Source organism: Galleria mellonella, unplaced genomic scaffold, assembly GCF_026898425.1.
Source record: "Galleria mellonella isolate WM207_F2 unplaced genomic scaffold, CSIRO_AGI_GalMel_v1 utg146, whole genome shotgun sequence".
Lineage (NCBI taxonomy): Eukaryota > Metazoa > Arthropoda > Insecta > Lepidoptera > Pyralidae > Galleria > Galleria mellonella.
In genome coordinates this window covers 7,405,917-7,433,343 of record NW_026441999.1, presented here as the reverse complement: position 1 = coordinate 7,433,343, position 27,427 = coordinate 7,405,917, and the positions used below count along the sequence as shown (strand labels likewise).

Sequence of the window (27,427 nt, the reverse complement as noted above, 5' to 3'; positions counted from 1 at the left end):
ATGGTATTAAAAATTCCAGGTCTACGATGGAACCTTGATCCTATAATTTGATTCATATATGTATATATAGCTTTTTGTCTGTTACTTCGTAATCAATGGAATGAAACATTTCTAGATTACGTATTAAGATAAAACATTGTATATCCTAATATATATATATATATATATATATATATATATATATATATATATATATATATATATATATGCAAACAAGCTGACGGCCCACCTGATGGAAAGTGGTAACCGTCGCCTATAGACATGAGCAGTACCATGGACATAACAGTACACACACATACTGTTTCGCCCATGATACCCCCATGCGTTGCCATTCCTGAGGACTCAGGTGTTATTCCTCTGTACCCAGTAAATTCACGCCATATCCCACCCTTCAAACCGAAACACAGCCATGTAAACAAATATAAATAAATAAATTAATAAGTGATTGTGTTTCACAAAAAAACCGACTTCAAATGTGACAAAACCAGTTATTTTGACCTAAAAACTAAACTAGTGAACCGATTTTGATAAAATTTCTATTGGGACCAATCTGTAAGTATCGTAGTAATCTTTCAGATAAAAAAATATACCCAATCAGGTCGACTTCCACGTGCCACCGCACCCCTGGAAACCGTCATGTTGAATTCCAGGTGTATTCATCACCATGGGCTAACTGACCTGCCTTTTCATTCTCACCTATCATCCCTCATTGATGCCCCGCCAGTGTATACCGATAGCGCAGGTGGGGTTACTGTTAATTGTTATCCATTAAAAAGAAATGGGACACTAGTCCCCGTTACTTGCTTGAGAATCTTCCACGTCAATTGTTTTAAGCTAAGGTTGTCTGGAAGAGATTGCTTAGCGATACGGCCGCCATTTATATCACATCTCATTAATATTTACGTACGTAATATGTAAAATAAATAAATAAATCTATGAACATTGAATGGAATGATAAAAAAATGTATGGTTATGAAATTGGACCATACAAACAAAATTCCTTCTTAAAAAGATTAAGTAGATAAGGCTGTAACAGCAATGTAACAAATATAATAAAATTCTAACTAGGACGGTGTCTGTACATGGGGGATATTAAAGGAGAATTGATATTAGGCATTTTAATAAGAGCAAAAGAATCGAAAATTATATTTTTTTCTTTAAATTTTGTCTATCTGTCTGTCTATAATTCTGTATGTTTTTTTTTATACGACTTAGAATGGCAAACAAGCAGACGGCCCATTTGATGGAAAGTGGTAACAGTCGACTATAGACATGAGCAGTACCATGGACATTACAGAGTATACTGTTTCGCCCATGATACCCCCCATGCTTTGCCATTCTTGAGGACTCAGGAGTTATTTCTCTGTTCCATATAAATTCACTGCTATATCGCACCCTTTAAACCGAAACACAGCTATGCCAAACACAACTGCTTCACTGTAGAAATATGAATGAGACAAAGGTGTCCAAGCAAGCGACTTTTGTACAAAGTCTCCCTCTAGTATGTATGTTTGTTCCGGCATTACTCAAAAACTACTGCATGTAAATGCAGAAATGCAAATGCAAAAATGCTGAAGGTCTAACCTAATAACTGGTGCATGTTTCATCTTGATACGCCATCTAGCGGTGATTTTTCATTGATTTTTCTACTTCTGAAATCCGTGCATACGAAGTAGTGGGCAAAAGTTAGTGTAGGTATAATCTAAGAATGTAGGATGTGCCTGTTATCTTATCATTGGAAAATGTACTTTATGTCAATACAGTAACGTGTAATCAGTAGACGAGATTAGGAAATGCGGTTTGCACATTCTTTTACACGTGTGGAGGTGCTAATCTTAGTCCTCAGGAATCGTGACGTTTGAAAGGTACCATGGGCGACACAGTATATTTTGTGGTGTTCACTGTATTTTTTTTTAATATAAATGAAATGGTCAACCACGATGGTTTCCAGGGGGAACCGCGTGGAGGTCGACCTGTTAGGGTATATTGCTAGTAATGGGTCTTGTGTTCGATTTCGCTACTAACAATTCCTCTCCTACTGTGTTCACTTAAGGTTGTATAAAAAAATGACAATGGGTGGAGTAGTCTGTTTTAACCGACTTAAAAAAGGAGGATTCAATTCGGTTGTATTTTTTTTTATGTTTGTTACTTTATAACTCTGTTACTAGTAAACCGATTTGTAAAATTCTTTTTTCATCTGAAAGGATATACTTACAGATTGGTCCCAATAGAAATTTTATCAAAACAAAATCACTTGTTTATTTATTTATTTATGTTTGTTTGCATGGCTGTGTTTCGGTTTGAAGGGTGCGATATGGCAGTGAATTTACAGGGTACAGAGGAATAACACCTGAGTCCTCAGGAATGGTAACACATGGGGGTATCATGGGCGAAACAGTGTACTCTGCTATGTCCATGGTACTGCTCGTGTCTATAGGCGACGGTTACCACTTTCCATCAGGTGGGCCGTCAGCTTGTTTGCCATTCGATGTTGCATAAAAAAAGAAGATTAGTGATGACTACGAATGTCAAACAAACGCTGTCGCGGGACACGACTAGTGACGTAACGTAGTGTAAGAGACAAGTAAATAGTTACAAGTACAAATCTAGTTCGCTCACAGAGGCGTCATTGTTAGCATTTCTAGGTCATTTCCCAAAAGAATAATGTTGAATCATTTATGATTGTTCCGTACAATTGTGAATTTTTTATTAAGACATATGTATATATTGTAAATTATAGTTCACTGTACTTTTAGATATGTTATTTAATGTTGTGTAGGTATTGATACTATTGATCCGATATCTATATATTGGGCTCCTCTGAACCTTGTTGGCGGAAAAAAGGGCGTCACCCATTTCGATACTAGCTGGATATATACATATTTATTACATTGGGGCTCTGCATTTCTATGTAACATATTTGACAACAGGTATTTAATATACTTGAACCAATATATAACAAATTTATTTTTTTTATTTAAATAACTTTGTTGGCCAAAAGAAAATACGGTACAAAAGGCGGACTTAATGCTAGTAGCATTCTCTACTAGTCAACCTTTGGGGTGAACGGTGAATCACGGACGAGCTACTTCATTATTTGGGATAGGTAAAGAAAATAAGAGTTAATAATGTATACCTATATAATAATAAATAATTTATAAATAAATATTTTTTTATATATATATATATATATATATATATATATATATATATATATATATATATATATATATATATATATATATATATATATATATTGCTATATAAAAAATTCAAAATTTAAAATACCTTTATTCATGTAAGTCTATTCCAGATTCTTATGATATGTCAAATCTACCGTCAGTTCGGAATGATTTCGAGACGAGAAGAACTGACAAGAAACTCAGCTCGTTTTTAAATAATAAAAATATTACCTGTCCCTAGTATATATTCATTATGCTATATGGGATGGGTTTATCTAAATTAATTTAGTCTTGTAATTATGCACACCAACAATAAGCATAAAACAATGATGTCATTGTAGATACGCGAAGATATGAAATGATTAATCGTGCTGATTGTTGCTGCATTGCTGAATGTGATCAATAATGTTTGAAATTTTGTTACGATAAATTAATGATAATTTTACAGTTGTGTTTGCATGGCTGTGTTTCGGTTTGAAGGATGGGATATGGCGTGAATTTACTGGGTACAGAGGAATAACACCCGAGTCCTCAGGAATGGCAACGTATGTGGGGTATCATGGGCGAAACAGTATACTCTGTTATGTCCATGGTACTGCTCACGTCTATAGGCGAGGGTTACCACTTTCCATCAGGTGGGCCGTCAGCTTGTTTGCCATTCTAAGTTGTATAAAAAAAATCAACTGAGTTCCCCATACGTTAGAACCTAGATGGTCGCATACAGCCCGGTTTCAGAGATGTTTCCTTCCACGAACGATCAGGTTATGAAATGAGCTCCCTATCGAAGTTTTTTCAAGAGACTACTAAAATAAAAAAAAAAAAACAAGATATTCCAAAAAATTTATGTCAAAAATAAGTATTAAAACTAACAATTTCTCCCTAATACCGAGTAATTTGTACATTCTGGCATCCCTTTTCACGAATACATGAATAAAAAAAGTTGGCTTGTTTTTGGTAAATGGTTATTAACTTAGTATTGAGACATTATTTAGAGATGTATAATGTGAGGGCACTAGACACGTTGAAAATGCAAATATTTGCATAACATAAGCCCACGGTGGAACGAGACAATGTGACTTAATGTTTTTCGCGGCCGCAGGGTCTCGGTTGGCAGACGCCACGTAAAAATTGGTGATGCAACCGAGAACAACTGTTTTGGGTAACGTTTAACATAAAAAGGTATAAAATATTTATAACAATAAATACTATTATAGTAAATCTAATATATAAAATTCTCGTGTCGCGGTGTTTGTTACCAAACTCCTCCGAAACGGCTTTACCGATTTTTATGAAATTTTGTGTGCATATTGGGTAGGTCTGAGAATCGGCCAACATCTATTTTTCATACCCCTCAATGATAAGGGTGACCTTCCCCAAAACATTTTTTTTTGACAAATTTTTACATTTGTATTTTATTATGATTTAGCATTGAAAAACACATAAAAATTCAAATTTTCCCGTTTTTCTGATCAACCCCTGTTTTTTAATCGCGATATTTATTTTCCGCAATATGGTTGCAAGATGGCGATCGAATATAATAATTGTAATACGATGAATTTTCATGTATACTTCTCGAAATAATGTATACGGTAAAGCAACGTTTAGCAAGTCAGCTAGTTTATATAATAAAATACAGTAAATTGCCGCGTGGTCCCGGCATAGAATAGGCCACAATTTCCTTTCCCGTGGGTGTCGTAAGAGGCGATTAAGGGAGGGCGAGCGATGGGCAGCGACGTCCCTTTTAAAACATCTTCAAAACCTAATTGCGGTTGCCAATCCGCTTGCTAAGCGTGGCAACTATTGGTAAAACCCCCAAAGGGGAAGGCTTAGATTCAGCAATGGATAGTTAATGGCTGATATGAAGCTATATTATACTGGTATTAAATATTATAATGAATGTTATTATTTTACCTTCAAGCGAGTCCTCGATTCAGCTAAAGTGTTTGGCAACAATTTGCATAAGACGAAGTTTCCACAGGTGTCTTTGCATTATTGTTTGTATTATTTGGACGTTATACGTCTCGACTTTTGGGTGGTAACGTAGATATTTCGCAGTTTTTTTAATGAGTGATAATGGAATGGTTACCCCGCCCGCGCAATCGGTATACACTGGCGGGTCACCAGTGGCCAGTTGGCCCGTCGTGACGAATTCCACAAGAATTAAGCACGTTGGTGTCCAGAGGGAACCACGTAGAGGTCGAACTCGTTACCTTTAGTTTTTATTGTTAAAAATGTCTTAATCACACATTATATTTTAATGTAATAACTACCGGTTCAACTTACAATACGTGTGATTAGATTGAGAAAGCTCGACTTGTTTGAGGATCAGTTCGTGATCCTTAGTCATGAGCGGCTATGACGCGAACGCGATTACCTTTAGGGTTTGAAAGTTACTAAGAACTAGTAGATATATCACTTAGGCTGCCACATACTCATTATTGCTTTATTTTATTACTGTTCAATGTGTGAGGGAGGCCGCAATAATAATTTAACTAATTTTCACTCGCGACTTTGTCCGCGTGACTCCAAAGTGTTGTTTGACCAGGTTACAAAGTAGTAAAATTTCATGGTAACTTAAGCGTTCAAAGATAACAAACATATAAATTCGCTTTCACAATTAGCATACAAGAATATATTCTAGTTTCGTTGCTTGAGATCCAACCCACACTGAGTTCAATTGATTTTGTATTTTGTTTATTTAAAATTATGTGAAATTGTATCAATAGCTGTTAAAAGGAGTTTTGTCAGTAGTTGCCACGACTGGCAGGCGGGTTGGCAACCGCAGTTACGTTTTTATAGATGTTTTAAGAGGCACGCTGCTGTCTATCCCTCGTTCTCCTTTAGTCGCCTGTTACGAGACCCACGGGATAGTAAGGCGTGGTTCATTCTACGCTGGGACCACTCAGCTTTATATATTTATAGCAAGTATTATATTACAATAAGATGTATTTTTGTTACAGCCCGAAGCCCTCACAGCGTTACCCCAACTAAGATACCGAGCCCTGTGGGCACGCTTCTGAATAGGCGGACACCGGTAAGTTACATCTCCATTGCTTTAATGTTTTTGTCACGTTTTATCTCATATTTACTTACTTATTTAAGTGATTAATATAATATTATATATGTACAGAGATACAGACTATACCTGATAGACTAGACAATGTTCTAGTCCAGCAATTTCAAAATTTTCCTCATTTCACCCTTGTTATTTGTTAGGGGTTTAATTTGTCACCCTCTAACCACTAAAAAAAGTCAAAAACAGTAAACTGTATTCGTGTTGCGATAGGCTAAAAATTTTGAACAAGGTTTTTTTTATTACAACTTAGGATGGCAAACAAGCTGACGGCTCACCTGATGGAAAGTGGTAACCGTCGCCTATAGACATGAGCAGTACCATGCACATAACAGAGTATACTGTTTCGCCCATGATACCCCCCATGCGTTGCCATTCCTGAGGACTCAGGTGTTATTCTTGTGTACCCTGTAAATTCACGCCATATCCCACCCTTCAAACAGAAACACAGCCATGCAAACACAACTGCTTCACGGTAGAAACTCGAATGGGGTACCCAAGCAATCGACTTTTGTACAAATTCTCCCTCTGGTTTCTAAATCGCTGATAAGCTCTAGCCTGTTTACCCCCGTAAAATGGACGTTGTACGGTTGTTACTTCGCTGGTGTAGGTACCGCCAGGTCCGGTATTCGCTAGGTAACTTCACGCAATGATATTGGGTGCAAATCAAAAGACATCGAATAGACGGCGAATACATGATAACGTTAATTTGACGTTTAATCCTGTAATTTTTAATTAAATCCGATTTTATTGCGTCACGTGACAAATAAAATATATAAAAAAGATCTGTTTGATTTTCGACCGACTTAAAAAATAGTGTTCAATTCGGTTCTATTTTTTATATGTTTGTTACCTCAGTACTCCGTCATTTATAAAGAGATATTTTTTTTTATTTGAAAGAATTTAAAAGTATTTCCAGTCAGTTATCGGTCTCATAGAGATTTCATCAAAATCGGATCAATGCTTTAGTTTTTTTAAATAAAAATAACTGGTCTGGACGATTTAAATAGTTTTTTATTTTATTTTTATAATTAAACCAAGCATAAAAGAATTATAGTAAAATATATTTGACGTGTGATAAAAGATTTATATGTAATTAACAAGCTGTAAAATGTCTAGATTTAGCTGTGTTACAAACAGGCCAATCGTAAAAAAAAACAAATATGGAAAGTCTATATCGGTATTATGATGTTCGAGATGATTATTAGGTAAGCGATGATATTACAAAATCAAGGACTTGTTTACTTTGTGATAATGAATTTTGTCATCTATGTACATAATGTTATGTAAAACTCGTCCTAGTTTTACGTTTCGGTTGGTCATTTATTTATTATACACTAATATTATAATGCCTAAGTTTTTTTAAAGTAACTTTGGCAAACAAGCTGACGCCCGACTTAATATAAAGTGGCCACCAATACCAGAGGGTGACTTTGTACAAAAGTCATTTGCTTGGACACCTCTGTCCCATTCGTGTTTCTACCGTGAATCAGTTCGGTTTGAAGAGTGGGATATGGCAGTGAATTTACAGGGTACAGAGGAATAACATTTGAGTCCTCAGAAATGGCAACGCATGGGGGTATCACGGGCGAAATGGTATGGTACTGCTCATATTGATGTCATCGTTTCCAGGGGGGACCACGTGGAGGTCTACCTGACAAAGCATATTACTAGCAATGGGACTGATACTACCTCCCCCCCTCATTATAGAGTAGGTGTACATGTACGTTCATTCATTTAATCGTTATCGCACTAACGGGGACGCGATTTCCTCTACAAGCTAAAATTAGTGTACACTTATTTATGCAAGCAAGTGTATGTAGAGTGGAACTGAGAAAGGTTTCACTCGTGACGTACTGGTGTGTATAGTTTTTTTTTAATGAGTGAGAATTGAGAATGGGATGGTCACCCCGTCTGCGTTATCGGTATACGCCGGCGGGGCACTAGGGAATGGTAATAGTTGAGGATGAAAACAGATCAATTGAATTCACTGCGAGAATATCTAACCTAACTGCGGTTGCCAACTACTGGTAACCCCCCCCCCCACTCCTCCCTCCCTTATGGGGGGGAGGCCAATGTTAGGCTGTGTACAGTTAACGGCTGATGTATTCGCATGCGCCCCAAGCAGTCTGACGGTAATACAATTTTTTGTACATACGTATAGGAAAACTTTTTTGCTACTTTCTATCAAAAAGCACGTTCGTGGACAACACGAAAACAGTGGGCCGGAACGGTATCGCAGACGTGACGTCGTTTTCGTAACATGAACGACAGATTGATAATGGCGTCGATTCTGAATGGAATCTGTCTTCAAAATTAAAGTTTCAGTTTTGATATCATATCTTCGTCGTCATATCAGCCTTTAACTGTACACTGCTGAACGTAAATCTTCCCCTTGGGGGGTTTTGTCAGTAGTCGCCACGCTTGGCAAGCGATTTGCCAACCGCAGTCAGATTTTAGAGATGTTTTGAGAGGGATGCCGCTGCCCATCCCTCTCCCTACATAAGTCGCCTCTTACGATACCCACGGGAAAGGACAGGCTGGCCTATTCTATGCCGGAGTCACACGGCCAATCATGATTTGATATCACAGCTAAATCTTTGTTCTGATCCGGTAAAAAATTTTATCACCTACAGCGCCATCTATTAAAAGTATTTTGAAGTAGCGATTGCCATGAAAAATTACCTATTTTAATTTTTTTAACCCCACTTGAGTTTTGCTTATAGTTGCGACGCCTAGGCAGGCGACTTGACGATCGCAGTTAGGTTTTGGAGTTGTTTTAAGATAAACGCTTCCTGCCCATCTTTCGGCTATTTAGTTCTCTTAGTTACCTCTTACGACACCCACAGGGCAGGAAAGGATAGTCCATTCTATGCCGGGACCATACGGCGGAAAAGCACACTTATACAATAATAGCCATAAGTTTTTATTTTGTATAACCCGGCGAGTTGAATAGGTCTCTCGCGCTGAGGACGTAATATCATGGGACTAGTACATTTACATAGCCGGATTATACAGAGTAAGTCCTGTTATAATTCCTGTGCAGAGTTTCTAGTTCCCATTAATGGTAATCGACCACGTCAGCCACGATGGTTTCCAGGGGAAACCATCGTGACTAATTCTAGTTTAATTCGTCAGGATGGGCTAACTGACCTACTTTCATCGTCATCTGTCATCCCTCATTGGTGCCCTGCCAGTGTATACCAATAGCGCAGACGGGGTTACCATACCATTATCACCCATTAAAAAAAAAAAACAATTATCATCCATTAAAAAATCCCATTTAAGCTGACTCCAAATCTAGTTATCACTGATTGATGAACACCTATCAACTTGGATCGTGTATACTCGTCACTGTGTCTGCTCAGCCATCCATTTAAAGCCAAGCGACATCTATAAATCAGGCGTACACTTCCTTAATACGTATAAAAACAAATACGTTGATACCAAATGGCCAACTATGCACACTAAATTTAGCTTTAGCCAACGCTAATCATATTGTTACACAGTATTCAATCGTTTTCACATTGTGTTTAAGTCCATTTTCAATTGTACACGCGATCAACAGGCAATCATGTAATTAGTACTGATGAATAATAACAGTGTTCGCTCATTGTTTTAAATTACCGCACTTTGTTGGGATCATTCTAATTTCAACGGCTTTTCTAGTAGTTTAATAAGTCTCGAGTTACAAAAAAAAAATTAGATTGGCACCGGTAAGAATCAATAGGACTTAATGACATTTCAATAGAGTTTAAAAACAAACGAATAATTGACCCGACCATAGACAATTTACTGATATTCGATAAGTATAAATATATAATAAATACAGAATAAAAATAGCCTTATGTAAATTTTCTATTCCAAATAGTGCCTGTATGTTATGCATTTTTTTTATTCAACTTAGAATGACAAACAAGCTGATGGCCCACCTGATGAAAAATGGTAACCGTCGCCTATAGACATGAGCAGTACCATGGACATAACAGAGTATACTGTTTCGCCCATGACACCCCCCATACGTTGCCATTCCTGAGGACTGTAAATTCTGTACCCTGTAAATTCATAGCCATGCAAACACAACTGCTTCATGATGGAAACACGATGCGCCTGTATAATAAATTTCATAACTCTTGTTTAAACCGTTAAGGCGCTAAGAGGTAACAAACAAACTCACTTTCATATTTATAATATTAGTAAGGATTTATCTCTATATTTTACTTGGCCGTGTTCAAGAAAGACCATAATGGCATTGTAAATGGCTATTTCTAGATAGAAGGTCTTTTAACTGTTGCTTGCTGAGTTTACAACAAGTTTCCTAATACGTTAACATTATAAAATTTGCAATCTATCTTGGGAAAGGCAATCTTACTAATAACTAGTTATTTGTTTATCTACGTATCTAATCGAAAAAAAAAAATACGTCGTAGCTAACCGTTTAATCAAGTTCAATAACCACTGAAGTGAGTCACTGCGATTTGTCGTTTTCTAAATGTATCGTATTTTTTTTTATAGCTGTATATGGTAAGTTCGATGCCAGCGGTCTTGCCTTAGTGCGCCGTAAAAAAGCGGTTCAAGTACAAATTCCGGAACGTGACTCACCTGTCAAACTTTCGCGGGATAAATGGCGCGCGCGCTTCCAAAATGGCGTCATACAATACTTTGTGCTTTTCTGAATCGTAAATGATTGCTAACGTGATTTTAATTAAGTGTAAATGTTTAATGTAATATGATTTCTTCACCTTTTATTTTGAATTCACTAATACTTTATTTTGCTTTGTGTATCGTTTGCCTAAAGATGCAATTAGGACACCAAGCAAGCGGATTTTGTTTTTTATTACTCCTGCATTTTTTTTTACTGTAAAGTGTAAATTTTTTAAAATCTCTTTACTATTCTAAGTGTACTCTTTCGTTAGCTCGTCTACATTCACGAACTATTTTGTATTCGCGTAATGCAAGCCTACCTGATTGTGTATTCTATCTTGATCTCTATTGTTATTTTAGTTTAATTCCGCCTTAAAATATTGTGTACTCTCTGCTATTTACATATATAAGCATATTTAGTTTACATGCAGGTATTGTATTTGATATAAAAAAAAAAACGAGATAATGATCATCTGCTGACAACGAGTGAGAACTCTCAAATCTAAACTAACGTAGAAGTGTTAATGCTCTCTCTATAATAGGCTTTTAAAAAAATAATTGAATTCTTTAAAAATAACAAACCTTACTATAGGGGCCATGTAACAAAACATAATCAGTGCTGAGTTATTTGAGATTATAATTCTATAAATTTATCTATTTATAAATTTGTAAAATTTAAAAACTCTGTTATTTTAATTCCTATCTATCCACCTTATTCATTAAGACATCAAACTTCTTATAAATCTATTTTGCCTATTGAACTGTTTTGTCTCTTTCTTTTATACTAAATTCCCAATATGAAAGAAAGTGACAAAACAGTGTAAAGTTAAAATAAAATAGGTTTGTAGGAGGTTTTAGTTTTTATGAAAAAAAGACGTTAATATATTCTTTATTGCATTTATAAGAAGAAAAAACAACGGATGATTACTTACAGTAAAAAAAACGTTTACGCTCACTTTTTTATTTTATCCGAGTAGTAAGTGCTTTATATTATTCTCAATTTCGTGTATAATATAGTATATGTCATATATGTGTAAGTATATTTGTTATTCATATATATTTATTCGTTTATATATGTAATTTTAGTATGTATATATATCAATAATTACTAGTACCGCATTCGAGTATTCTGACACTTCCCTATAGTTGACAGGGAGAGAGTGCTTTTAGCATTAAGTCCGCCATGTACACATATTTGGACTAATGAATAAATAAATAAATAGTATTACAAAGTAACCACAGAACTAACAGTGACCGCCATGATAGCCATTGGCCCCCCACAATGTTACACATATCCCTTTCGTAAATAACTAGATCTTTCCATTAATTTGTCATTGTCAATGGAAATTGTGAACGAGTTATAAAAAGTAATTCTCAGTCAAGTTATGCAGGCGGTAATGTAATGTAACAATTGCCATCTATTGTGGATATAGAAAGCATTTCTTTATTGCGGTTACTCGACACTTGGCTTTCCTAAATTGCGCCAACTAAAATTTTCTGGCGAAAGTGAAACATGGTATAGTTTTTTTTTTCATTATTTTCTAAATCTTAACGCGATAGAGCGACAGCTGACTTATAATTATCCCAGTCAGTTGTATCCTTACATTTGATTTAATTTCAACGGTGATTGAGATCATTTGGACGTTTTTTTATGCAACTTAGAACGGCAAACAAACTGACGGTCCACCTGATGTAAAGTGGTAAACGTCGCCTATAGACATGAGCAGTACCATGGGCATAACAGAGTATACTGTATCATATGCACAATTTTATTATAATGTTAAAGTTACATATTTTATCATATCAGTCTTTAACTGTCCACTGCTGAGCATAAGCCTCCCTCTTGGGAGGTTTAACCCATAATTGCCACGCTTGTCAAGCGTATTGGCAACCGCAGTTAGGCTTTACAGATGTTTTAAGAGGGACGCTGCTGCCCATCCCTGGCCCTCCCTTAGTCGCCTCTTACGACACCTACGGGAAAGAAAGTGGTGGCCTATTCTATGCCGGGACCATATAAGAAATATTACACCTTTTCCACATTTTTTTTTATCTCACTATAAAAGTTGTTCTAAAAAAACAAGTTTTTTATACAAATGTTTATCTCTTGATGGCTCTAACGTGGCTGGCTAATCTGTAATTGATATAATTATGTAAGTTATAATTAAGTAAAAGTAAGTTTCGCCACCACACTGCGATGGTCCACTTAGTGCTTCTGGTTGCCGACGTTTGTGTCAATCTACACATTAATATAATGTTTAACTATATCAAAATATGTCTTATGTTAAAACACGGATTTGCAATAATGGTCTTACATCCAAAATATAAAAGTATAACATGCTCTTTGTATTTATTATTGGACACTTCTGTCTGTCTCTTTTAATTTAGGAGTTTCATCTTTTCGGTGCAAATAGTTCATGCATCTTTTTCCAGCCAGCTCTATCGCAGGCCATATTCTTGACCTTCCTATACGACGTGACACCTAGTGTTTCTTTTATCTGTCCCATGTAGTTATTACTCGGTCTTCCTCTTCCTCCTTTGCCCTATATTTTTCCTTCTACTATGCTCTTGAAAAAATCGACATGTCGTGTCGGCCCAGCATTTTGCCTCTTCTATTTTCTATTGTTTTAATTATTGTTCTTTTTTTTCTGTTAGTTTTTCTGGACACATAGCTATTACAAATTGTGATTTTTTATAACACTAAAATGGCAAACAAGCATACGGCCTATTTGATGGTAAGCGGTTATCGTAGCCTATGAACTCCTGCAATACCAGGGGTATTACGCGTGCGTTACCGAACCTGCAGAAATCTCTTTACTCCCCTTTTGAAGAACCCCATGCTGTAGTCTCTTGGGGAAACCTCTAATAATTAACAATAATAAAAAATTTTAATCGATTTGATGCTTCCAGATTGGTCCAATGGAAATTTTATTAAAATTTATCCGGTAGTTTAGTTTTTAAATCAAAATAACTAGCTTTTTTGTGGAATACAATATCATATATAAATATATTTATATATTTCATTTACAAAATATTATTTGGGCAAATTAAATTATCAGTACCTTAACTTGTATTGTTTCTTTTTTAAGAGAGAGAATGCTGAGATAAAACTCATAACCATCAAAGGTGTGACAGTATATTAAAAAAATTAGACCAACAAAGTTGTCATGGTTTGAAAATGTTTTAAACCTAAGCTGTTTTAAGTATTTTTATATCTAAACTGGTAATACTAAATTCGCATGCACTATTGTTTGGAGTTGCATAAACAATGGATGAATCATTGCATTCCAGCATATAAATGTCAGAGCAGGATAGACTATTTCACAGGCAGTTTACCTTTATTGTACATGAAGATAGTTGTACAAAAGATCAAATGGATTATAGTGTACAGTACAGCTGCTATAAAATGTTATACTTCCGTATGTTTGTATTCCCGGCTTGGCTTTCTCTGTTATACTTAGATAATGAATCCTGTTACTACATAAAATTCCGCTTTACTCTTCTGCCGCTCTCTATAATCCGTTTTCAATCATTTTTACACAGTGTAATGCAACTGCATGATTGGTGTGTTTTCATAGACGCCCTGCGTCATCTTTTACGGCCGGTGATCGGTCGTCCCTCGACACGATCAGACACGATCAACTTAAAGTGAATGTTAAAGTGCTTGTTCTTTTATATAGTTTTTGGACATTTAATGTTATGATGGAAATTTCCACCATTGTGCAAAGAAGGGTTAATTCCATGGTTTCGTATTACAGATGTATTTTGGAATTTGTAATGAAATGAATTTATTTTGCTAGAATATAGGTAGTTTTAGATGGAAAAAGTTTACATATCCCATATACACTCTGCCTCGTATGTCGGCGTGAAAATTATTCATAATATGTAAAATCTTTGTTTAGAAAAATATACATAGAAAGACATAAAATGAATATTCGTATGTCTGTCTAATTTTAAAATGGAATCGCTGTTTAAGTTTGTGGTATATCTGATTCGTTGCATTCGTATACTGATTCACGTATTCAAGAAATATCAAGACGAAAATAGAATTTTATTATATTCACAGTGTGTCAGTCAAAACGGGGTAGGTGCACTGGTGATCGGAATGTGCAGGAAGAATGTATCATCGCATCTTTTTGTCATCAACGTTGTTCATAGATACATATTTACCACTAAAAACTGTAGACTTCATATTTTGCTTTGGGATTTTTCAAATACATACATACATGCATTTGGGAGGAAAGGGATCCCATTGCTAGCAATATACCCAACCAGGTCGACCTCCTCGCGGTTCCCCCTGGAAACTATCATGGTTAATTCCTGATGAATTCATCATGATGGGCTAACTGGCCTGTTTTCATTCTCATCTGTCACCCTTCACTGGTGCTCCGCCAGCGTATCCCGTTAGCGCAGGCGGGGTTACCATACTATTTTCACCCATCAAAAAAAAAACATACATGCATTTTTGTCATCGAAACGTAAATATGTATATATTACTTTACTACATAAAATAAAGTCACTTCCCGCTATCTGTACCTATGTATCAGATGTTTAGATCTTCAAAACTATGCATCGGATTTAGTTGCGGTTTCTTTCAGTAGATAAAGTGATTTAAAAGGTTTATATGTATAATACATGCATAATATAGTATGGCGTGTATAGTATAGTTTAGCGTGAATATTTTTTCGAAATTGTATGTTCGTATTTTAGTTAGTACTAGCGGCCCGTCCCGGCGTCGTACGGGTGAATATTTTTAACATTTCCCTTCACTGCTCTGCTCCTATTGATTGTAGCGTGATGAAAAGTATAATATAACCTGCCCAAGAGTATGAAGAATAATTGAACCAAGTTTCATTAAAATCCGTCGAGTAGTTTCCACGCTTGGCAGGCGGATTGGCAACCGCATGTTAGACTTTGGAGATGTTTTAAGAGGGACGCTGCTGCCCATCTCTCGTGCTCCCTTAGTCGCCTCTTACGACACCCACGGGAAAGAATGGGGCGGCCTATTCGTTCATTAATCATAATGAATTTGTTTTAATAGTTATGCTAATATAATTAGAAATATGACACCATTAATAAGCCATAATGGGATTATAATGGGAATAAGCTATTGACATCGCTGTGTTGTTATTTACTAATTTACTAACTAATAAATAAAGTGTTTAATTATGTATCATAATTACATACAGTATCAATAATTTCATATTCTCCTAATTATTTCGTATATTTAAAGTTATTTGTAAATGCATTCGTTTCGTTCTACATAAACCTTATCAACAGATTTGTAAATAGGACTTTAGCTAATGAATGCTGTTTTATCTTAATTTATTATTAATTAATGGTGTAAATGCAAGATGCAAGCCCTGTATATATATCAATTGAAATCAATATCTGTATTTACACTGTTGATGTACCTTTTAAAAATAAAAATAAATAAATAAATAAATAATCTGTTTAATATAGTTACTTAGCTAATATGAAGGTCTTAAGTGTAATCACTTAAAAATACTATTCTATTTTTTTTTTGCTCTACTAAAACAAACAATAAAGTCGATTCTGAAGCGACATTTATTAAAACCTACTTTTAAAATTAAAATTTCGATTTGATATTACAGGGAAAAGTTTATTTTAAAAACCAATATGAATTAATTTTCTAATAGATTTTTATCATATATGTATATTTATATAATTAATATTTAGCAATAATAATACATGTAAAAATGTTGCATGCCAAACTGGCTGAGTGTTAAGGCTACACAAAATATATAATATTATCTCAACTTTATCGTAATAAATTTAATTTAATTTAATTTCATTAAAATTGTTATAAATTTAGTTTATGATTGTGCAAAAAACAATATGTTCGCGAAATTATCAAATTAAAATATTAGTTTGAGAGATATATTTACCCCCTTATTCATAAAAACGTCAATACCCTCATAAATCTATTTTAGCTATTAAACTGTTTTGTCTCTTTTTTTAGTACTAAATTTCTAATTGGAAAAAAAGTAACAACAGTTTATAGTTGAAATAGGTTTATAGAAAGTTTTAGTTCTTATGGGGGTTAAGCTTTTAGAGAAGTGACGCTTCGGAGTCGACTCCTTTGTTTCCAAACGTTGATAAAGACAAAACATAGCAATAACGAGAAGTTTCGTAAACAAATTACATAATTTGAAAATATAGAAATGTCCAATTTCGAACTTAAAATTCTACTTGTTATGAACCTAAATCGATTTTGCTTCCCAACAAGTTGAATTTCTTTCAATTGTTATATGTATATATTTCAATCAAAATTACTTCGATCGTTACAGAATGGATGTGGGACCAATACAGGAGTAAATACTATCATCTGCGAAAAGCAATTTATAAAATTGATTCTGAATTGGCCACAAAAAATTTACCATAAATGAAAATACCATCGAATTGAAATCTCTCTGTATTTGGAAGTCATTTAAAATACGGTTAAAGAAATTATTTTAATCGTGTTAGAGCTATAAATAATAGAGAATAAAGTGTTAACTAACACGTCGTAAATCATGTAATCATGTTAAATGTAACAAACAATGGAATAAGTAGTAAAATCTGGCGGAAGTCATCCCTGGCGGCGGGCGTATGCGGGAGTCGGGGGCAACGCTCTCTACTCTCTAACTCGACGTATTGTCGATACTTTATATTTTTTTTAAATACTGAATTTGGAACAAAAGAAGAGTTGACGTGAGTAGCGTGCGGATATTAGTTTACCATAGATTAAAAATAATATGAGTACGTACCTAAAAAGGACATTATAAGTACTTTGTTTGGGGTATCAAAGCAGTTTATCTACAAAAAGGTTATTTTAACGTTAATAATAACTGTTTTAATGCAGTTAAATGTTTCTCTTTGTTTGTAATAAAAAATGATATTTTGCCATTAACTGTTTTGAACAATTATTTAAAAATATATGACAAATTTTAAAATCAATATGGGTTCTGTTTTACATTACGTTTAAGCACGTTTGAGTAACATCCAAACGTCTTTACAAATCTTCACATTATATTAGCTTTAATTTTAACAGATAGAAACGGCACCCGTTTACATTATCCGTAATATCCTCTGAACTAATTTTACGTATGTTACCAGATTATTTATAGAATTTGAAAATTTTTGCACTAAAAAGTTCTAAGCTTTCATTATGTCTGTTGATATTTCTAACGGAGACATTATTATAAGTTGTTATACAACACTATGAATATTCATTTATTCCATTGTGTTGGTACTACAAGATGGTTGCATAGTTTATATTTCTAGTTTCGTCAACAAAAGGCAGTGCCGACTCTTAAAATAACGTATTGATTACTTGCTCCGTGAGACTAGGACGATAGATAGAGACGTACTCTGTCAATCAAGTTTCTAATGCTCTGTTCCTAAAAGGTAAAACAAGGCCTTTCGATTTCTGCATATAAATGACGTTCGATGTTGCTATTGGCGGGAAATTATCGTTATTTCTTTTTATGTCTCAAGATTTAAATTTTGGAATTCTATATTTATTAAACAATTTCCAAAAGAAGGTTTTTTATTTGTCTGTATTTTTTTTATGTTACCTGATATTTTTGCTAAATGTGAAAGATGATATAGCCAGAATAGAAGTGAATGCGGAAATGCCTAAATAGAGATGAATGGAAGACGAAAACATATTACGCCGACCCCAAATAAATGATAATGACAAAAGTAGGAAGAACATGACAATGATGACTTAATATTTTCGCCAATTGTGAATAGATATTTATAATTACTTTTACGCGCCGTAAATTTAACTCAGATTTTGATTCGATATGTTAACTCGGTGTCGATTGAGGCTTCCGTTTTTCTTTGCGATGCAAAATCCTGTTTGTTGTATAATGTCCTTGTAGTGTTACACGAATTTGCGTTCTAAATTCAAATTTTAAATCTAATGTATTTACGAATTGTCTCATTGTACATTCATAGACGTGTTTATATTTTAAGTTACACTTGAATTTGTTGTTCTTTGTATTACATCTAAATGTAGCAAATTTCTAACTAGAAAATGTATAAACATGATGGATATTCAATATAAATCAATATAAGAGGTCGTATTTTGATCAATGGACGCCAATCCCTTTTTTTATGTCGGTCTGTTTGTATGTTTCTGTATCGAGCAAAAAATCCTGCACCAATTTGAATGCAGTTATCACAGTTGTATTCCTGAAAGTCTAACTTAAAATATATGTTTTATCTAAAAGTACTCTATTTCTTTGGGTTTACTACTTCTGAAACCACATATACGAAGTAGAGGGCAAAGCTTGGTTAGTCTTTGGTAAAGAATGCTATGTTTCGCATGTTTCTATGACCATTAGGCATTGTCTTTTAAGACTACTATAGCATTGCGATCAAATGCGATGCTATGGGAAACAAGTTATGCTACAATGGCACGATTTTGAGCGGCGCAAACGAGGTTTGGTTTCCTAACGAATGTTACCACACAGCGATGTAATGTAACAAAGCCGTGACCACACTCACAGTCGCCACAGATTATGCTTGACATGGAATACAGCTAGGGCTGCCATCGGTGTCACAAAGCAGGCTAACGTTTGACGTAATCGATTTGCGATTGATTGTAAGGTGACGTCGATAAGACTTTTATGTTACTATGGTGGCAAGGATGGGATACGAGGGATGGGTAGGCAGCAGCGTCCCTCTTTAAATATCACTAACAGCCTAACTGTAGTTGCCAATTTGCCTGCCAAACGTGGCAACTACTGGGAAAATGTCCCATATAAGGAAGGCTTATGTTCAGCAGTGAACACTTAACGGTAGATATGACGATGATAACGGTAGCAAATATAAAATCTCTCTGGTGGTAAACGGTTATCGTAGCTTATAGAAATTTGCAATACCAGCTCCCGTAACAAGGTACAATCGAATCTACTAGTAGAATCGCTTCGATCAGCGCTCACATGAGAAAGATCAAGACAGCGCATGTCGCTGTCCCATTCTATCTTATAAACTCGCTAGCAACAACGATTGTATCAATGTATTCGATTGTACTTGATTTAGGGGGGGCTGGGGTATTACTTGTGTATGTGTACCTTTAATAACTTTAGCGCCCATTTTGAAGAACTTTTACTATGTACGAGTAGTCTTAGTATATTTGGTGTGATTTTGATTCGATTTTAATATCACTGCTTCAAGGACAAAATCGCCAAAATCTGAAATTCCTGGATACCGAGACTCGAGTTTAGACATCGTGTATAGTGCTGTTCATGTCTACAGGCGACGGTTACTACCTTTCCTAAGTTGCATAAAAATGATATTTTGTAGTCAAATTTGAAACGAGTTTTATCGATACCGGTTAGAAAATATGCCAATAATGGTGCACATCCTTGGATCTAACATCTACAGCTGAATAACCAAAACATTCGTTCCGAATCTTAAAGTAAAATACAACCCTATTCTATAGAATTTAAAGTCCCGTTTCCTACTAAAATCAGAAACAGGATAATGTACATTCAAAGCGCGGGAATTCTAAGAACAGCAGGTCGGGAATAAATTTTAATACTCTTGGACAATTTACATTCTATGTGCTTAGCAACCAAAGTGCAATCTCTGATAGTCAATGATACGAAGTTAAAGACATGAAAGATGATATTATAGTTTAAGATCATTCATACCGAAACTTACCGTAGGAGGCGAAATGACGATTACAGGATTCTATAGTTTTTAATGAATTATACTTGAATTACCCAAAAAATAAAAAAAAAATATATTTTTATTCAAGAAAGATACAGTTGCATAAGGTACAATTTATACAATTTACATTCAACGAGGAAATATCTGTATTACCATCAGTCCCCAAACTAGGCCAGACCTGTATCTTGGGGACTATAAAAATATATTTCATTTTAGTACCGTGTGGTCCCGGCATAGAATAGGACATCCTTTCTTTACCACTGGGTGTCGTAAGAAGCGACTAAGGGAACCTAATGGTCGAGCGACGGGCGGCAGCGTCCTTTTAATTATCATTTAAGCTTAACTGCAGTTCATAATCATGTACAAATGTGTACACAAACACAAACTTGATTTGTGTATGATTGTGTTTTGGTTAAAATCGACATATGGGTGGGCAGAGCGTCATGAAATTATAGGGCACGGAGAATTGACTGTTATGTCTAAAAACACGGTTACCACTTATCATCAGGTGGGCTGTCAGCTCGTTTGTCATTCTAAATTTAAAAAATAATTTTGACCGGAAAATGACAGTTGAATTTCGAACACAAGTGACGCAAGTACTAGTTTTTTTTTTCTGTTAATATATAGAAATTCATATCCATAGATTCAAACTCAATTTTGTTACAGTTTTTTTTTTATATATATTATGTTTTATACATAATATTATAATATATAAAGCGAACTGAGTGTGTTGCAGTTGTATAATACTTGTAACATAATTTATATGCTAAAGTCGCTTTAGATAAATATAAAACATCACTTTCTATGTTGCATCATAGTGAATATTCTTTTTTAATAAGATACCGGTAATTGGACGTCATACACAAAACTGATTAATATTTTTTTTTCTTTTATCGATTTCGTTTAGTTTTGAATAATGCTTTTTTACTGTTTTTTTTTTTTTTTTATGAATATTGTAAATAAAAAAGTAGCTAATCCTTTTATAATACCTATTAACCCTTTCCACTCTTTTTCACTTCTTTCACTTTGATTTTGTACCATACCAAAAGGGATTATAAAGATTAGAATTAAGAATTATAATATAATATCCTGTAATTACTCATAAAATAAAGTTTATCATATAAGAAAAAATCAATTTTATTTACAAAATACGAAAAACCCCTAAAAGTTAAAAAACGCAATTTTAGCGTGTAGCTGGTGGACTAAAAAGAAAAAAAGGCTCGGAGTGGAAAGGGTTAATATCGGTATTTTGTACTGGGATATATAAATAGTTGTACGACACAATGGGTAGCGGTTTATTCTAATGTCTCTAGTGTTGATTCTTCTAGATTGTTGCATAGATTCATTTTCTAGTTTCGTCAATATAAGGTTAGTGTGGACTCTTAAATAAATACTAATTACTTGCTCTGTGATAAATACTATTATTAGTCTATACAAATAATATAAAAACAATATTTAATTGGCAATAAACAGAGAAAGGACTGAAACTGTAGACCACAACCTTGATATTACAGGAAATATGCAAACCAAACGAAACCAAGGGTAATCGGAAATTACAAATAATCTTTAATAAGGTTTAATGAACCAGAGACAACTTTTTGTTTATGATTTTTGAAATAGTAAACAAGCTGAATAGAAGAGGCAAAATGCTGGGCCACCTTATACGACATGTCGATTTTTTTTAAAGAATAGTAGAAGGAAGAATAGAGGGCAAAAGAGGTAGAGGAAGACCGATGGATAACTACATGGGACAGATAAAGGAAACACTAGGTGTCATGTCGTATAGGGAGGTCAAGGATATGGCCTGGGATAGAGCTGGCTGGAAGAAGAAGCATGAATTAGTTGCACCGACAAGAGGAAACTCTTAAATGAAAAAAAGAAGAGAAACAAGCTGACGGCTCACCTGATGGAAAGTTGTAACCGTCGCCTGTAGACATGAGCAGCACCATTGATATCACAGAATACATCGTGACCCCCGTAGTGCTCCTCATGCCTTGCTTTTTCTGAGTATTATGGTGTTATTTCTCGTACTCTGTAATTTCACTGCCATATCTTATACTTCGAACCGAAATACAGCCAGTTGATTCACTGCAGAAACACGAATGGGACAAAGATGCCCTAGTAGCGATTTTTGTACAACCTCCATTTTGTTGGATAATCGGAAATCACACGTATATACATACATATCCTTCACACCTGTCTCTTATTGAGGTAGGCAGAAATAAACGCCAAATACTTCGATTCAAACAAACCTCTTTCGCTTCTTCCACATTCATCAATCTTTTCATACACGCTCGCCGGTTACGGGTACTTTTAATTTGGCCCTTCTTCAGCACGTCGCCTGTTTGATCGACATACGTCCGTCTAGGGCGGCCCCTACCGACATTTCCATTCATTGTTACTCGATAAACCTCTGTCGTAATTCATCTTTAATCCATCCTTGATGAGAGATGAGATTGAGGCTTTGTACAAAAGTCGATTGCTTGGGTACCTCTGTCACATTCGTGTTTCAACCGTGAAACAGTTGTGTTTGCATGACTGTGTTTTGGTTTGAAGGGTGGCATATGGCGTGAATTTACTGGGTACAGAGGAATAACACCTGAATCCTCAGGAATGTCAACGATTGGGGGGGTATCATGGACGAAACAGTATACTCTATTATGTCCATGGTATCGCTCATGTCTATAGGCGACGGTTACCACTTTCCATCAGGTGGGCCGTCAGCTTGTTTGCCATTCTAAGTCGTATAAAACAAAAATATAAAAAAAAAAATTCAAAGATACTCCGTAATAAACTTTAATGAACCAAAGACAATATTTCTTTTTTCAAGTTTGTCCGAATTTTGCGAGATGCCAAATACTAACTGCGTATGTCGAAATGAGGTCGGCGCGGCATTATAATCTATTTATAATCCAACCTTGGTACCACATAGTGTTTAGCGTAGTTAAAAGCGGATTACGGGAATCGCAGAGGTCACTCGTGTTATGTTGTTTTGATAAAAATCGCCACGTGCGACTCGAAGTAGTTTATTCGACGCAATTTCAACATATCTGCCCTTAACTGTCCACTACTGAACGTAGGCCTCTCCCGTATTGTTTGCCAGTAGTTGCCACGTTTAGCAGAGATGGGTTGTCAACCGCATTTAGTCTTTGATGATATTTTGAGAGGGACCGCTGCTGCTCATCTCTCGACCATTATGTTCCCTTAGTCGCCTCTTACGACACGCATGGGAAAGGAAAGCGGACGATGTATTAAAAAAAATCGCAGTAAATTTACGTTTGAATCGAAGCATTTGGCGTTCTATTGTTTCTGCCTACCCTAATGGGAGACAGGCGTCACAGATATATATGTATGTATTTAGGTTTAAATTAAAAAAAAACGCAGTAAATTTAGGTTTAAATATAAAAATTATTATTTATTAATAATATTAAATTTAAAATTTTGCTCCACAAAAAACAGACTTCTATTATAATAATATTGGTCTGAATAGACAATTATGCTAGTAAACTATATCAATTATAAAAAAAAATAATAAAAATCAATAATCTTAGGATCGTGCTCGCGTGACAGCCGCTCATGACTAAGGGTCACGAATTGGTCCCGAAACTAGTCGAGCTTTCTCGATCTAATTACACGTAAGTTAATGAAAATGGGCATTAAAAACTAGGATCGTATTTAGAAATTAACTGTTTATTGCTATTCAACGATAAATTAAACCGTGAAACAACTGTTAGTTAAAGTAAACAGTAATAGGATAACCCAAAATCCGCAAAAGAACGGTCGGTCATCGGCCGTTTCGTACATAAATTAATTTAATTAACCTGCGTACAGGTGAGGAGCGGCGCGACCGCCACCTAGTGGCTGATGTCATTAGTAACCAACAATGCAATTTATACTCTATTATTATATTGTTTAGAATTTAAATTCAAATAAACTTGAACCAGACTTAGGTGTGTGGACTCATGTTCTATTTTTTTTTAAATGTTTGTAAATGGAATGATTATTGGTAACCCCGCCTGCGTTATCGGTTTACAGTGGCGATATTTTTTTTTATTAAATATATGATAATATAATAGTAACCCCACCTGCGCTATCGGTATAGGCTGGCGGAGCACCAGTAAAGAGATATGAGGATGGAACCAGGTCTTTTGGCCCATTGTGACGAATACGACAAGAGTTAGCTACGATGGCTTCCTGGAGAATTGGCGTGGATTTCTGATAGGGGTATATTGCTAGTAATGGGGCTGTTATTTTTAATGGGTGATGATGGAATGGTAACTACGTCTGCACTATTGGTATACATTGACGGGGCACCAGTCAGTGATGATAGGTGAGAATGAAAAGACAGGTTAGTTAGCCCATCGTGATGGATTGGAATTTGGCGTGATGGTTTCTAGGAGGGACCATATGGAGGTCAACCGAGATAGGTATATTGCTAGCAATGGTCTCTATTATTAACAATCCCTCCCCCCTCCCAGCAATGGGACTGTTAGATCCTAAAACTAAGAATCCCTTTCCTCCCACGCTAGCGAGGTCCCATTGAAGTATGATAGGTGAACATGAAAGCAGTGGTTTCCAGGGTACCTGAATAAAGCAACATATTGCCAGCAATGGGGCCCGTTTGTCCCCATTACTAATAACCTTACAAGTTTAGCCCCGTAAACAACAGACTTTAGTTGTCAAAACACACCGATAAATGATATGTCATAGACACATTAGATTGAAGAAAATATTTGAATTTAGAACGCTAAATCGTGTGATTATGAAATATAGTATAGTTAGGTTAGCTTGGGTTACCAGGTCGATAGATACTTAGCGATAACCCTATGTAAATTATTATATTTCACCTAAATGATCTCGTTGATTCCAGTCTCTTAAAGCATAAAGATCCCTTTTTTTAATGGGTAAAAATGTAATGGTAACCCCGCCTGCACTATAGGTATACACCAACGGGGCACTAGTAAGAGATGATAGGTGAGGATAAAAGACACCACGATAGTCTCCAAGGGGAAACCGCGTGGAGATCAACCTGATAACCTATGGCTGTTGGACCACATCACTAACAACTATATATTGGAATCCACTGGACATTGATGGCGGAAAAAAGGTCATTATCCATCGGCCATATTGGTCGGATATCCACTTTCCAATATATTAACCCTTTTTTGCATAATGGTGAAAATTTCCATCATAATATTGCATGCCTAAAAATTATATAAAAGAACAAGTTCACTTTAAGTTGATCGTGTCTGGATACCTTTTTAATGTCCATTGCAGAAAAAAAAAATATAGCTGTCACATTTATTTTTTTAACCATTTTTCTTTTAATTTTGAACATGAATATATCACCTTGATTTATTTCACCAATAAAAAAATCATGCAAAGAAGGGTTAAAAGTCTATTTTCTAATAATATTTTTTGGCTAACAAACGTTTAACATATTTGTTATTGAATTAGTATACAAATTAGATATTGTACTATATATATTTTATAATAAATTTGGCTTTAATCTTCTAATTCATATTTGCTGTGATATAAAAAAAAAATCTGTATAATTTATGTTCTATCCTAATACGGTTACGAAACCATAGAGAAAATAAAAAAGTTAATAATCACAGAGTAGTAACATTAAACCTCCAGGTTTAATGAGAATGAAACTAAAATTAAAATACTTGATGCTGGCAGTTGTCATAAAAATACAAAATAAAAATAACGGCCGATTGTCATTGAAGAAAAAAAGAACCACAGAGTAGACACAAAGTGAATAAGACAAACTAATGATCGTATTGTGTAAATTGCGCCGCGATAAGTCATAATAAACACCATTCAACAAGTTAGCTACAACTTGTTGCACTATATTAGCTAAAATATTTACGCATAAATAAGACAATATTGTACATTGGGTTCTTCAAAAAGGACGTATTAAGGTTTCTTAAGGGTCGGCAACGCACTTATGACATTCCTAATGTTATAGGCGTGCATAGACTACGGTAACGCGGTTTAGCAGACAGGTCGTATACTTATGTGCCCCCATAGTAGTAAAAAAAAAAAAACAATAATAATTAAGATTGCGTTCTACTTGAAACCGATTTTAATTGTGGCAAAATTATTTATTCTATAATTATAACCAGAACTAAACTATTAAACCGATTTTGATAAAATAGCTATGGGACCAATCTTTAAAGCAGTGTCTTTCAATCTTTTTTATGACAAGATCATTATACTGGGTACAGAGGAATAACACCCGAGTCCTCAGGAATGGCAACGCATGGGGGGGTATCATGGGCGAAACAGTATGTGTGTGTACTGTTATGTCCATGGTACTGCTCATGTCTATAGTCGACGGTTACTACTTTCCATCAGGTGGGCCGTCAGCTTGTTGGCCATTCTAAGTTGCATAAAAAAAAAATATAAAAATATCTTGCGACCCCCTACCCTCCACGGTTTCAAATTTATATGAATTTTATTATAGTACAATTATGAAATCCGTACAGTTGTATTTATATTTACAGTTAGGTATCGATAAATATGTTTGTTATAGATACTTCATTATGTATTATTGATTAATTGATGTATTTACGGAACTGTTGATTTTTCACTGCTTCGCGACCCTTTGCGACACCCTTGTAGAGGCACGGGGACCCTTAAAAGGTCGCGATCCACACTTTGATAAACACTGCTTTAAAGGATATACTTTTAGATGGAAAAAAGACTTTTTAAATTCGTTTACAATTGACGGAGTTATGAGGTAACAAACCGAATTGAGTACCTCCTTTTTTAAATACGGTTAAAAATATTAGTACTAAAATAATGTTTAATTTACTATAATTCATCACAGGGTATT

At 35.0% G+C, this 27,427-nt stretch overlaps 1 protein-coding gene across 4 annotated transcripts in view; it reads left to right on the top strand.

Annotated features, from left to right (window-relative positions):
• LOC113523168 (uncharacterized) overlaps nt 1-27,427 on the top strand; it is a 66,095-nt gene that overhangs the window by 3,124 nt on the left and 35,544 nt on the right. For all 4 annotated transcript variants that reach the window (XR_008252484.1, XR_008252483.1, XM_052891765.1 and 1 more), the window contains exon 2: nt 6,143-6,216. Coding sequence is in view for 2 of the 4 variants with exons in the window: in XM_052891765.1 (XP_052747725.1) it covers nt 6,143-6,216 (74 nt within the window). In the remaining 2 variants the exon portion in view is untranslated. The remainder of the gene's footprint in view (nt 1-6,142; nt 6,217-27,427) is intronic.